This window comes from Carica papaya, chromosome 6 (genome assembly GCF_054855325.1).
Source record: "Carica papaya isolate Zhongbai chromosome 6, ASM5485532v1, whole genome shotgun sequence".
NCBI classification, from domain to species: domain Eukaryota; kingdom Viridiplantae; phylum Streptophyta; class Magnoliopsida; order Brassicales; family Caricaceae; genus Carica; species Carica papaya.
The window spans coordinates 33,732,545-33,747,732 of NC_142314.1; the positions used below are offsets into that span (position 1 = coordinate 33,732,545).

Consider the following 15,188-nt stretch of genomic DNA (forward strand, 5'->3'; position numbering starts at 1 on the left):
TATAATTTCTAATATTGTTTCATAGCAGAAGAGGAGAGAGTGGAGTTTGCTTTCATTCAATGAGAAAATAAATTGTTGATGACTTAGATGTGACATACAAGATGATGAATTCCAATCCAGTGCGTGTAGCTCTACTGATGGTGGGATTTAATAATGAATAATAAATTTTCTATCTGCAATGTCATGAACTTATCTTGATTCAGTTGCAACCAAACCTTTCACATGACCACAAACACTATCCTCTTTATGACTCAGAAAAAAAAAATCTTTTTGCTTCTCAAGTTTTCCGTGTTCATTTTATTCAGCTCAGAAGATAAATTCAGAAGAAACTAATACTTAAAAGGACTAATCTTCATCATCTCACATTGTTAATATCTTGAGAATTCGATCACAGTATAAGTTTAAAGAATTTTCAGTAATTAACACTTCTGGGTTATGGTCTGTGGAGTTCTAATGTTTTTTCTAAGAGCTTTTTTGGCTAAATGCTTTGAGAAACCCGGTTCTGGTTCTGGATCCAAGAAGATCTTTAGAACAGAAGAAGTCTATGAAAACCAAGAAGAAGACACAATACATATATGTATACATAATCAGAACTCTTTAGTCCCCCTATCACACATATATCTATAACCAAGAACATAAATTTATGTCAACCCTATTGGTTTCCCTCCCTTTAGTTTCTTGCTAATCAGGGAAACATTTCAATTGTTCATAATTAATTTTTGTTACAAAAGTCGTGTTTGAAGATGTATTTGTTTATTATGCGCAGCACAACGAAGCAGTTTTCCATTCAAATGCTTGATTCAGTTGATCAAGAATACAAACAAGTTATCGTACTTGGCTAACTAGTTTAAGCACAGAGCCAAAACACAAGAGGTGGACCCGAATTATAGATAGCGTTGCAAAGAAAGAATCGTGGAAATACACAGGATAGAAAAACACATCCACAAAGATGAGGACGAATTGGTAAACAGCTTCTGCTACCTTCAAATGATTACTACTAGTAATCTTCTGGTTCTTCCTCCTCGGTACCATCAGCACCAACCTCCTCATAGTCTTTTTCGAGGGCAGCAAGATCCTCACGTGCTTCTGAGAATTCACCTTCCTCCATGCCTTCACCTACATACCAATGAACAAATGCCCGCTTGGCATACATGAGATCAAACTTATGGTCAATTCGGGAGAAAACCTCAGCCACGGCTGTGTTGTTGCTGATCATACAAACGGCACGCTGCACCTTGGCAAGGTCACCACCAGGTACCACTGTTGGTGGCTGGTAGTTGATACCACATTTGAACCCAGTTGGGCACCTGAAAATCACAACACACAACAGTTTAGATTTAAAGGAAAAGACATGCTATATAAAGGGCATCTCTTCCTGACCCCGTGCAGACCCTGAATCCCACTCCCAATTCTGAGCCTAGCTCTGGAAATACATGTATTTAGATATCTGTTACATTGGATATAACTTTTAAAATGCATAATGTGCCTAATAACATTATCCCACAATCAGAAATTGTTGACGAGATCACTCGGGTTCGAACTGATATTAATAATCTGCTAAGTTAATGATCAGAGTCTTTCAAAGTTCCAGAGATGATCACAACATTGGATTATAAGACTAGACAATGATGCAGTGAAAAGCGAACAGAAGCTAAACTTGTAGAATTGAGATAGTGATGGGCCATAATATTATAAACCATGGCTGTTGTGACTATTTATAACTGTTATGCAAAATGCTAGGGATGCCTACTCACCAATCAACAAACTGAACTGTGCGCTTTGTCTTGATGGAAGCAACAGCAGCATTGACATCCTTAGGCACCACATCTCCACGATACATTAAACAGCACGCCATGTATTTCCCATGTCTTGGATCACATTTTGCCATCATATTTGAGGGTTCAAAGACAGAGCTTGTGATCTCAGGAACTGATAGCTGCTCATGATAAGCCTTTGCAGCTGAGATAACTGGTGCATAAGATGAGAGCATGAAATGGATACGAGGATATGGAACTAGATTTGTCTGAAATTCTGTAATGTCCACATTAATGGCACCATCAAATCTCAAGGAGGTGGTTAAAGAAGAGATAATTTGGGATATTAAGCGATTCAAGTTGGTATATGTTGGTCTTTCGATGTCTAAAGATCTCCTGCAGATATCATATATAGCTTCATTGTCCAGAAGCACGGAAACATCAGTGTGCTCAAGGAGAGAATGAGTGGAAAGGACACTATTGTAAGGTTCCACAACAGCTGTAGAAACCTGCATAACCAGAAAACTTGTCCATAAGGGAGTCCCATGCAGAGAGAGCAAGCCTTTGGAGAAAAAGCAGCTAATATAAACAAAGATTTCTAGGAAATATTCCATGCCAAAAGATTTGCTTTCATAAGTTTTTATCCTCCATCAAAATTTCAAGAAATTTTTGTTTATAAAGCTCACAGGAAAATCTGCACAGTCCAGATCTTCAAATTTGGGTGATTTCACCTCCTTCAAATTCATGATTCATCACATCCTGAGCATACAGATAACCAATGTTCCCTCTTTTCGCAACAAGACTCTCGTTCATGCACTAGTCATGAAGATAATAGTGCTTTACCTAGCAGAAAACTCCCACCTAACAGTAACATTCTGAAATCATTGTCAATGTCTTCAGGGAAGTACCTGAGGAGAAGGATAGATGGTGAAGGCAAGTTTTGACTTCTTTCCATAATCTACAGACAGACGCTCCATAAGCAACGAACCTAAACCAGAACCAGTGCCACCTCCAACAGCATTGAACAGCAAAAATCCTTGCAGACCAGTGCAATTGTCAGCTAATTTTCTCAGCCGGTCTAGGCAAATATCAACAATTTCCCTCCCAACTGCAGCACAAAACACAAAGGAGGTAACTTATGCAGACAGATTATGATTAAAGTTGACATGTTGAAATTGTGGTAAAAAAGGTGTGCCTGTATAGTGTCCCCTGGCAAAATTATTAGCAGCATCTTCTTTCCCAGAAATTAGCTGCTCCGGATGAAAAAGTTGTCTGTATGTTCCAGTTCTAACTTCATCAATGACAGTGGGTTCCAGATCAACAAATATAGCTCTCGGCACATGCTTGCCTGAACCAGTCTCGCTGAAGAAGGTATTAAAAGCATCATGTGCTACACCTACCGAGGTGTCACTGCAATTGATATGAAAGGAAAAAACTCTGTAAGCATACAAAATAAAGAAACGGCAAAACAATGGGGCGCAAAATTCTATTGTTCTGAGATTGATTCCAAATTTATATCCAGAAATTCCAGCTACAAAATAAAAACTAAGCGCAGCACATCATAAAGCCTTGAACCAAGCCAAAGAAGAAGCAAGGCATGAATGCAAATCCATGTGTAGGAGAGCCATATTGCAGGACATCTTATACAACAACCCAGATAATCATAAACAGACTCCTGTCTTTACTTGTGTATATATGTATATATTATGTCTTTTTTCCAAAGGCTGCCTCGTTGAATTGTTTGATTATACGGTATGTTTCAACTCCTGCATATCTATCTTTTATTGAATTTCAATTTCCATGAAACCTGATTATTTATGCATCTTTTTATCCAACTGAGAACAAAAAAAAAAGACTTTTTCCTAAAGTTGTTCCATAATTCATGCTATAAAAAAAAACATCAACAACGGGGAAAGGAGCTCAATTAGCAAGAAATAAGAGAAAATACCCATTCACATCATGTCAAATGAACAATCATTTGAATTTCTGTCCCAGAAAAACAAAGAAAAACATACCCATCTCAGAGAATCCTCTCATTTCAGAAGAAATACCATTACCCAATATTTTTTTTCCAAAGAAAAATTTATTAACAGATGATCATAAACACACAAATTCAATATAATATATATATAGCAAAAGATATACCCGGGCATCATTCCATCGGGATGAATGTCGTGTTCAAGGCAGTAAAGCTCCCAACAAGCATTTCCCACCTGAATCCCTGCTTGCCCAATATGGATGCTGATCACCTCTCTCATCTTTCCCTCTCTCCCTCTTTCTCTCTGGATGTTCTTGGGGAAGGTTAGTAGAGGAGGAGGAGGAGGAGGAGGAGGAGGAGAAAGTAGGGATCTTTCTTTATTTCCTCGTTCCTGGAAATGAACTTTTACACCCTAAACATAAAACTAATCCTCTCTGCCAATTAAAGAAATTCTTAACATTTGAGATTTTTATTATTATTATTTTTCTCTTTTTAATAAAATTAAAAATCTCTCTTTTTCTATCAACTCATTATCACGATTTTTTAAATTTTATATTAACAAAAATATTTCTTATTAATATCATATGCTAAAAAGACAACATCATAAATGATAATATAAGGATTTTTTTTTTTTTTTTTTCAAAGGGTTTTTATGATTCGAACTCAATTTTCCCAAAAATAAAATTATTTTTTTTAATTAGTGGGAAAATTATTTTGACATCATAATTACATCATATTTTCCAATTCCAATGTGGAGAACTTCCCGAGATTATAACTAATAAAAGTCTAGAGCTTCTTAAATTAAATTAACAATTAGTGATTATTAAATGAAGAATGTCAAAAGATGAATTGTCAAATTAATTTTCAGCCGTTAATTTAATTAATAGATAATCATGATCAGTTACCTTTCCGGGTAATGGGGCCCGCCACTTGGCGCCAACTTGATAGGCTATCTATCCAACTCTGGCAAAGCCAATTGTCGTTTTCGAATGGGCCCCACTTTATAAAAAATAATAATAATAATAAAATTATTTAAACTAATTAATTTTATTATAATATCTTCAATTATTTTAACCAAAGATGGAACATGCTAACTAAATATTAAAATTTTGTAAGTTTGTTTTAGATATTATTATTTTATTTTTTAAATTTATAGTATATTATTATTATTTAAAAAGTATACTATATATATATTTATTTCGTTCAATTTAAGTACATATTTATTTAATAATCTTCATCGTCTTTTAAAAAAAATTAATAATAATTAATTAAATATAAAAAAGTTGTTACATCAAATTATACTATTTTGGTAAATAATATAATTCTTCAAAGGGATTTTTGTTACATATATTGGTGTATTTTTAATTTATTTTAAAATAAAATAAAAATATATAAGTCTTTAAATGATAAATTACTTTTAATCTTTTTTTTCAAATTTAAAAGAAATTGAAATTAAATTTTCTATTAATTTTTTTAACAAAAAAAATTAGTTGAAGTTTGATAATGAAGTAAATAAGAGAGTAAACATTTATAGCTTACGAGATGACTTTTCACATGACTTTTTGTTTGTGAGAAGGAGGGCCCCACCCTTTATTGCTATTATGGAACCCCTTATTTTTTTATTTATTTCTTTTCTTCCAATCCATTTGTTATAAAATTATGATTACATATATATATATATATATATATTAAATTCTAATAATTAATATTTTTATTTCTCTTTAAGAAATATTAATTATACTACTAATTAATTTCTTGATATCACTAAAAATAATCATAGTTGACTATTATATATTATAAACTATTAACACTTATAATATTTTTGCATACGACTATTTATAATTGAGATGATTAATTTGAATAATTCTAAAATTGAAATTGTTAAATATTCGAATATGAATTTTTTTATAAATAGTAATAAATGAATAACGAAGAGGTTCAGTAATTAACATTATTTTTTTTATATCTAAATATTATTAATTTAAATTTCACTTAAAATATAGAGCACACAATTTTATCAATATATTATGCGTAAACATTAATTAATATATAATACTTAATTCGGTTGATCGATAATTTATTTATTAACATTTAAATAGAATTAGGATTAATAAATTATTTTTTTTACGAATTTATTATATTTTTAAATTAAAAATATATTAATAATTAAATTCTATTAGTAAAGATAATTATAACGGATTAAAAATTTGATATAATTTTTTTTTATTTATAAAAAAAAATTGTAATTATACATAAATAGAGACAATAAATAGACTAAATATGAGAATGAATGAAGGTGATTTAGTTCAATAATTATTGTCTTATATAAATTCAATATGTATTAAGTTGTGATTATTAAATGTGAGAATAGAATAATTATGAATATGTATAATTTTAAAATATTTGAAGGTCCATAAAGAAGATGGATACTAGGGTTTTTGAGCTCCAAAAGCAGCCCAAAGATCAAGATTAACCCATTAGGCTAATGAATCAAAAACCCATTAGCCTTGGATCCAATTGCGTACAACAAAATAATTAAGTTCAAAGAGAAACCAGGAAAATAAGAGGAGGAAGAAGGAAGGAATAAAATGGATAGGACAACCCGAGTCACGGCCAAGGCGGTGGCTATTATCACCGGAGAAGACAACGTCAGGGGATGTCTTCAGTTCACTCAGGACTCATACGGTCTCTCTCTCTCAGATTTCTGTAAATTTGTAAACTTTATGCATTATGTTAATATTACAATATTTCCATGGATATACATATATATATATATATATATAAAGGGACTACCCAGGTGACAGGGAAGATAACTGGGCTTACACCAGGCAACCATGGCTTCCATATCCACTCCTTTGGTGACACCACTAATGGCTGCAACTCCACTGGTACTATCTCTTATCTATTAATCGCTCTTGGTTCTTCTTATTCATTAATATTTCTGGTTAATTTCTTGGTTTTCCCCCTTTCATCTTACTATGTACTGAGTGCTTTCTTTTTTTTTTTACTTTTAATCTTAAATCAAAATAGGCCCTCACTTCAATCCATTAAACAAAAACCATGGAGCTCCAAGTGATAAAGAGCGGCATGCTGGTGATTTGGGCAACATTGTTGCCGGCCCAGATGGTATATGCAGTTTCTAATGTTTTGTTGTGATTGGCTATGTTTAGAGGATGAAGCATAGTTCTCTAATCTTAGGGTAAATGCAGGGGTTGCTGAGGTTTGTCTTAAAGATAGACTGGTAAGCATATAGTTGTTATTTGCAATTTAAAGAAAAAAGCATGTAGTTTTCATCCATTCTTGAACTACTGCTGATGGTTTAGTGCATTATCTGAATTGGAATTGGAATTGGTATTGATAGGTGACTAAGAGATTTTCAAAAGATATTTGAATCACAATGGAATGATTGGATATGTAGCTGCCTGTGAAGTTATTTTTCCAGTCATCCCAGTGAATGTTTTGCCATAGTGATTGTAGCCTAATTTGTGAAATTTTATCTGTTTTAACTTATAGATTCCACTGAGTGGGAGTCATTCTATAGTGGGGAGGGCTGTCGTTGTCCATGCAGATCCTGATGATCTTGGCAAAGGTTAGAGTTCTGGTTTTTGTCTGCAAAATGTTAGTCTGTCATGAGGAAGTAGTAATAACAGTTCTTGAAGAATAAGTTCCTCTGGCTAAATGGAATCCTTTGGATGCTTTTAATTGTTAAATTTGTGTCTGTTGATTATCTTTTTTATCTTTACTGTTACCTGGACTTACTTTTTTTTTGCTTCTTTTACTTTAGAGTTGCTTGAGTATATCTGCATGAAAAAGTTTCCTTCAAGTTGAGAGAACTAGAGTTCTAGGGCGAGATGGTTTTAGGTTTTCATATTCATGCTCATGCATATTTCTATGAAGATTATTCGGATAATTAAACAGATAGTAATGAGGATAGAAAATAAAGAGACAGAAATTTGGAGGCCAAACTGCTGATTTACGGGAGGTGGAGATAATAAATTCAAGCACATAATATTGGATTCTTCTTTTAATTTCGATTCTGTATATTATTTCTCAGAGTTGAATGTAGTATTTGTTTCAACATATTAATTGGATATTTTTCTAGTAAACTGTCTATGTCAAAGACACCCATTTTTCCGAGTCATTAAGAAAGAGAAGTTGGTTCGCCAAAAAAGATATTTAGGTTCTAGCTTTCTACGAAGCACAACTGTGTACCTCTTATAGATGGATCTGAAATAGAGATCTTGCTTTGATGCCTAAATATCTCGATTCAACAATTTTCTGAGTGATGGAACCATAAATTCTTGAATTCCACAAGACCAAGTTGTCAAACATGCAGGAATGTGGAGTAACTGATGTTTTCTTTGTTGTCTAAATAGACAAAATTCTGCTTCTCCTGTCTGCCAACGACCTTTCTGGTTGCGTTCAAGTCATTTCTACAGCATTCAATTTTCTTTTCCCCTTTTGTCACTTCATTAGCAACGATGTAGATTGATTATTCTTAATATTCTGCTAATATATGGAATGCACAGGTGGGCATCAACTCAGCAAGACAACTGGGAATGCTGGTGCAAGGATAGGATGTGGTAATTAATTAAAAATTTTGACATGTTTTATTTGGACAAAGCTAGGTTCATACTGATTGTCTCTAGTAAATTTGACTTGAAAGTACTCGATGCCTGTTTGGTTCAGTTCCTACAAATACACGTAATAAATGGAAACCGACTTAAACAGAAAACACAATCTAATGTTTGTTTTAATATATTAAGAATAATCTAGTTACCAAGTATTGAATCAAGGTCATCTTTTACTTTCTCCTTTCAATCCAGATAGATGCAGGAGCTTGAGATGTGTTAAATTGATTTTGAGCAGGTATAATCGGCCTTCAGTCTTCTGTTTGAAGAAGGACTTGCAGATAAGAGATGGTAATAATATTGTGATTTACATAGATCCAAAGTTATATAGCCGACGAGTTATCAAAGTGTTGAAGAAGTTCCGGGTTGGGATGATAATAAGTAGGCTTTATTGATGTATCTTGAAATTTACTAGTCTAAACATGGCTATTTCTCAGGAGTTTCAGTTGTAATTTTTTCCTTTTTTGTTGCAAAATTGAATTACATGTGAATTGGTAAGCACAATGCAATTGCCAAACTAAACTTATTATTATTACTTTTTGAAGAAATAAGAAATTTTATTAATAGATTGCTAAGTTATCACATGAGAAAAACAAAAATTATCAGGGATTAAACCCCAGTGCTTGTGTATATTAATTCATATAACTGTGGTCTAATGGCCAAATTAAACTTATACAACTATGACTCCAAATGTATATATTGCGTACAAATTGCAAAATTTTTGCTCATTAATAAGGTATCTGAGATAATTTATTCATAAATCATATATATTTATCTTCTTCCTGTTCTAATTATTAAACTTTCGGTAAGATAAAATTCTTAATTTATAAAATTTCATGCTTCTATTGTAAATTTGTGTGTGTGTGTGTGTATGTATATTTATTTATTTAAAAGACAAGCTAGTTTATTGTTAATTTGTTCTTATTTTTATTTTTATTTTTATTTCTAAACATACTTTCAATTTTTAAAGCGCTTTTCAATAAAATGTGGTTCCAAAATTGGCTCTCTTTAGATTAAAAAGGTTATATCAAATCCTAATGCTACCACACTAATAAACTAAACACCTCCTAAATATTCATAAGATAATCTTATAAATCATCTTTATATATTTCTTTCATAAATCTTTTTTAATTAATGATAATTGAGATTATAACAACTTGCTCTATTTTTCTGTTAAATTTTTAATAATAAACATAAGATGGAACACTTATTTAGTTCTTTTTTTTTTTTTTTTTTGGGTAAAGGCAGCATGAGATCCAAAATATAAAACGCAGCATTTCATCTGTAAAACTAACACGAAGTTAAAACAGTAACTGTAACAGTTCCACCCAGAAGGTTTATCCCCAATTAGGAATGAATTTCCATACCAACTTCCTAACTTCCACATCTTGCTTTTGCGATCCGCCTATCCTCTCAACCATGTGTTTCTGTACGAAGAGTTATCACGCAGAGAAGCATCATGGGCCTTGTACTCCATAACGTAACCATGAGGCAGCTTCAAGTGCCGTTTGATTGCATCTCTTAGGTTCATCACAGCCTGAAAACAGAAACCGACATCCAAACATTAGAATGCGATCATGGAGTATTGGACAAAACTAGGCAACTCCTAATCATCACATGAAAACACACCTGATGATCAGATGCATTGCGGTTCCATACACTTAATATATCCTCGTTGAAGCGAATACTTAGTACTGCACCACATATGTTATCGCCATCATCCAGTTGGTCGCCCACTAAGGCAAGAACCTGCTCAAGAAAAAATCCACAAAAACTTATACTCCACTGTTGAAAAGAGGAGGGTGAAGTCAAACTCATAGAATTCAACAATGAATTCTATTTCCAAAAATGAATTCTATTTCCAAAAAAGATATTACAAATCTAGAATAGATCAGAGTATATAACTAAATACCAATACTGAAGTAAAGAAACTTTTTAATAACCATCAAGAACAACAGCATTCTTCCCTTCCTATCTTTTCTCTCACCCCTCTACACCATTCTGTTGTAGTCCCTACAACCAAATATTTTATAATCAACTATTTCTTAGTTGTATGGTTAGTAGTTTCATCCATCTCTATGAAGGTGTGAGTTCAAGTCAGTTAAACGTCCCATGTGTTCTACTTTGTAAATTATGGTATTACTCAATTTTTTTGTTATTGGTGTGCATGTGCTGCTTAATTATTAAAATTTATATATTTTCACTACGAACGAAGATTATAATGGAAGATGCTAGCTAAGAGCATTATTTTATCCAAAATTCAGAACATCCTATACAATTTTCTAACTCAATCATCTCAGGTTGTAAATAGCCCGGTATCACATATTCCATTATTTCATTTCCTTTTTTGTTTTAATAGAGAAAAAAAAAAAAGAATTTCCATTTACGTAACAACTTCTTTAGGCCAAATGATTATGAAATCATACGGGTATCAAAGAAACTTCCATATCATAATCTGTGAATAACCTTTTAAAATAAAATTCGGGCAGCTTAACATTATCACACATCTTTCATGACAATGCAGAATGACATTGCCTCCAATCACTTTTTTTTCTAGAAAATATAAGCTAGCTGCCTTCAATTATAATTATATGTCACATATTTAAGCCTAAACAAAGAAAAAAAAATCAACTGCCCACCAATGATACTGAAACACCAAAGGAAAGGTTAATCTTCTTACCAGATCCTCCCAGAAACGTCCTGAAACAACCTTTTTGAACCTTATTATCCACTTCCCACCATTGCAGTTGGCAGAATCCTATAACAATTTTTACAACATTATTCCTATTGTTTGATGTGCAAGTTCCTGGTAATTCTGAAATAATACAAAAGAAGAGAGGAGAACAGAAGCGGCCAAAAGAATAGCCATGTAAAAGAAGAAGTATCACAAGATCTAGGCTTAGATGTTTACCTCCCACAAAGGGCGGATCCCCTCCTTGAAAAGATGCAAATCCGTTGGGCTTGGCAAAGAAGAAGGACGAGCCAAGTGACAGTAGCAAACCCAAAAACCTTCAACCTGTATAGGCATACTATTCAGAAACTAATTCATAAATTGAGCCAAGAAAAGCGACTTCAAGGTCATAGCTTTTCACACATTCTATGACCTTATGTAGTATAACTTACAGTACTGAATTCCACGATTTTCTTTATATTGTCTTCATAAGATGTTTGAGTTCGAACTCCAGGAGTACGGCGAGTGTACCAGAACACAAACTTGTTCTGAACATGATAATGCATAAACAAGATAACCACTATTAAATCCAGTTATTCTATACAAAAAGAAAGAGCCATGAATGTCAGACCTTTCAAAAAATTGAATAACCAGGCAAGCAATAAAACTAAAATAGCACATGGAACCAACCAGTAGGTGGAGCTTTAGATGTTTTTAAGGGGCCAAAAATGAAAACTTATCAACAAGGCACCAGGTTGAACAGTTTCAATATGAGTTTCATCCAACAAAATGCGGTGGTGATGAAGGAGAACTTTCTGGCCATACTCAAGGAATTCTATGAGTAAATGGTTTCTGTGTATCTAGCCTTAATTCAACTTTTTTGGTGTTTATACAAAAAATTATAACTATTTCAAACATTAGGAATGTTAGATCCATTAGTCTCGTGGGTGGTGTCTGCAAACTTATTGCTATGATGTTGGCAAGGGGGTTGAAAGGAGTAGCGAGGAGTGAGGCGGGGAAGTGTCAACACACCTTTCTTGGGGATAGGCTAATTCTGGAAGCTTCTTTGATAGCTAACAAAATCGATAGATTGCAGAGAAGTGGGACAAAGGGGGAGATTTGTAAGCTTAACATGAAAAAGGCTTATCATCACATGTCTTGAGGTTTGTTTATATGTTCAAAAGACTGGGTTGGGATCAAATGGTGCTCATAGATGAGGTCATGCATTACTTCTTCCTCTTTTGCAAGTATGATATGGCAGTCCTGGCTTTCTTAAGGTTTCTCCAGGCCTCAGGTAGGGAATCCTTTTCTCATTTGCTTTTTATCATAGTGATGGAAGCTTTTATTCTTTTCTCGTTTTCTTAAGGCATCTGGTCTTTGCTCATGGTATGTTATTTTGTGAACCTCATCCCGAACCTTATTGAATATTAGATGTATTCTTCAGTTCTTTCAAGTCATCTTGGGGCACAAGATTAACTTGGCCAAGTCTGAAAGGTTCTCAATTGAGGAAGGATGTGATTCGGCTACTTGGTCAGAATTTTGGGATGCAAATTCTCTAGTCTCCACTTGAAGTAGTTAAAACAACCACTTGGATGTAAACTAGATTGGCTGGGAGGAAAAGGAGTGTCCTCTCAAAAGGGGGCAGGCTAACATTTATAGAAGCATTTTTTTTTATTTACTGATTCACTTTTTGTTGTTGCTTTCTATATCCCAGCTAGTGTGGCGAAGAAGCTGGAGCCCATTCAGTGTTGTTTCCCCTGGGTTGACTCCAACGAGAGAAGGAGATTCCACTCGGTTGCTTGGAACGTTGTTAATCTTCCGTTTCACAGGGGTGGTCTTGCAATCAATCGGTGCTTGATCTTACAAACCTCTTCTGGGTAAGTGGCTCAGGAGATTTTTGAATGAGCATGTCCACGATATGTACACTTCCATATGGTATGGGGTTTTGGAAGAAAATCAACTCAGGATAGGATGAATTCTATGGTATATCAGATGACGGGTTGGGTCCAGCCAATGTTGAGGCTTTGGAAGGAGGAATAGGGTGAATTCCATATGGTATGGGGTTTTGCAAGAAAATCAACTCAGGATAGGATGAATTCTATGGTATATCAGATGACGGGTTGGGTCCAGCCAATGTTGAGGCTTTGGAGGGAGGAATAGGGTGAATAAAATCTTTAACTTGACAAAATAGTAATCCACATAATATTTATGTCAATAAAAATTATAAATTTAAGAAAACAATTAAATATTATGAAACGAGCATATAAAGTCATAGTTTCTATAAAATTACAAAATTGGGCAGTTACGATTTTAAGAACTATAGTTAATAATTTTATAAATCTTTTTAAGTTCAAAACAAAGTTAAACTTTTAATAAAAATAAATCACTAATATATATAAAAAAATTAAAACTATCTGAAGAGCAGCAATACAATTATCACTATATACTTACTTTACTTTTATAATTTAATTTAGGAACAAAAATATAAAAAATATATCAAAATTTTCTTACAATAGGAAGTTACTATTTTATAGAAAAGACTTCAAAAGATTTTTCCCTTGAAAAACTCCACATATGGGAACAGCCCCGACAGCATCCTAAACATTCATTCAGCTTCTGAAGCATATACTTTCCTTCAAATCATTTATATCTCCAGATCTACCATTTAAAATAAGAGTTAATATTCTGCCTGTTCAAGAAGACTGGAAGAATTTTTACCTATTTATCCAAGAAAGAGAAGCCCCAACTCTAAATAGGGAAGCTACTATAAGTATCTCTTAAAGTTGTAACCGCAATTGGATGAACGAAATTAAGAAAGAACTTAGTATTGGGTTATCATGGACAATAAAAGAAATGACATTGGAAATGTTCCTAAAAAGGACCAAAAAATGGCATTGGATAAGCTGCGCAGTCTCAAGAAGGAAAATCTTATCTGCACAAAAGAACATGTGAACTCTTAAAAAAGATGGATTTCGTATTATAGCCTTTGAAGCATTTTATCGTAAGAGATGCTCCTTGTTTCTCCATTGGGCATTAACAACTAGAGTCTCATTCCACCATCACCTCCATGTCAAGAACACCCATATCAAGATGTAATTTCACCACATAATGCAGGATAAAAGACAAGGTCTCTATCCTGGCTTACTCATCTAAACAAAATTCTTATAGCACCTTTTAGAGATTTACTGCTATTATTTTTCAGGTTTTTCATTGTGAAATGTGTGTCCGATTAAGACTTAATTCTTGTAAGAAAGGATAATCACTAAACTTTTGGTTCTCTAACAAAATTTCACAGACTTAACTAGTCTGAAAATCTTTGCCCTTCAGATACCACAAGCACAAGGCATTTCTCAATCCAGGTTACGATAACTCATAATTTCTCAAGTAGTAAGAAGTGATGTTTTAAAAAAAAATGATTGGTCCATTTGCAAAATGATTTTTAAAAAAATTACACGCTGGAATTTCTTCTAAAGACAAAGATGAATCAATCTCACATGATCAGACAGAAAAAATATACAAATTTCTGGAAAATTCATTTGAGTTAAAATCGAATTTTTTTTGGCGAACAAGTACTTTAATTATGCATTTTTCAGAAGTCCTACAGTGTTGCTCAAAAATTTAAAGTCCCAATTAATTTAAACAAAACTATAAATCCCCCTATTCGATCACAAGAAACAGACTGAACATTCCATAAAGAAACCATTTAAAGTTCGAAGCAAACAGCGACCAAATGAAACAAAACTAAATCTCCAGATTCGATCACATGAAACAGAGTGAAACATTCGACACACATCAACCGTCAGTTAAAGCAACGATGTACAAAAACACATACACAACATGCGAGAAAATACAGAGTGAAGGACAAGAGACGAACCTTGAGAGGATGTAAACCGGCCTTAAGTTCACGAGCTTGGCGTTCTTCGGCTTCTTTGTTGTTATTGTTATTATCAGAAGTAGCTGACGTAGAATCAACCGAAGATAGTGAACTGTTGTTGTCGTTGTTGTTTTGGTGTTCCTTCTTCTCAGTAATCTCCATTTCTTCTCAGACTTTATCCGAACAAACAAAAAAAAAAAAGCCCTAAAATCCTTTCTCTGCAAGACCAGGACGGTGATTGAGAAAGGAGAAGGAAAGGTAGAAGCGTGAGCAGGGGAAA

At 33.4% G+C, this 15,188-nt stretch overlaps 3 protein-coding genes across 3 annotated transcripts; 1 reads left to right on the plus strand and 2 right to left on the minus strand.

The window, feature by feature from the left end:
* Positions 1–734: 734 nt before the first annotated feature.
* Positions 735–4,159, minus strand: LOC110814856 (tubulin alpha-5 chain-like). The gene is made up of 5 exons (XM_022042438.2): positions 3,900–4,159; positions 2,950–3,164; positions 2,663–2,862; positions 1,755–2,263; positions 735–1,307 (listed from the first exon to the last, which is right to left on the minus strand). The coding sequence occupies exons 1-5, from the start codon at positions 4,010–4,012 to the stop codon at positions 998–1,000; spliced, it is 1,347 nt and encodes a 448-aa protein (XP_021898130.1). The 5' UTR covers positions 4,013–4,159; the 3' UTR covers positions 735–997.
* Positions 4,160–6,232: 2,073 nt separating this feature from the next.
* Positions 6,233–8,895, plus strand: CSD3 (copper/zinc superoxide dismutase 3). The gene is made up of 7 exons (XM_022042600.2): positions 6,233–6,417; positions 6,519–6,620; positions 6,763–6,858; positions 6,942–6,973; positions 7,246–7,321; positions 8,262–8,315; positions 8,602–8,895. The coding sequence occupies exons 1-7, from the start codon at positions 6,321–6,323 to the stop codon at positions 8,628–8,630; spliced, it is 486 nt and encodes a 161-aa protein (XP_021898292.2). The 5' UTR covers positions 6,233–6,320; the 3' UTR covers positions 8,631–8,895.
* A 730-nt stretch (positions 8,896–9,625) lies between these two features.
* On the minus strand, positions 9,626–15,171 carry NCBP (Putative cap-binding protein). Its single transcript, XM_022042538.2, has 6 exons — positions 14,909–15,171; positions 11,487–11,582; positions 11,275–11,379; positions 11,044–11,121; positions 9,993–10,112; positions 9,626–9,900 (listed from the first exon to the last, which is right to left on the minus strand). Exons 1-6 carry the CDS (start codon positions 15,068–15,070, stop codon positions 9,769–9,771), a joined length of 693 nt encoding a protein of 230 aa, XP_021898230.1. The 5' UTR covers positions 15,071–15,171; the 3' UTR covers positions 9,626–9,768.
* Between the last annotated feature and the right edge of the window lie 17 nt (positions 15,172–15,188).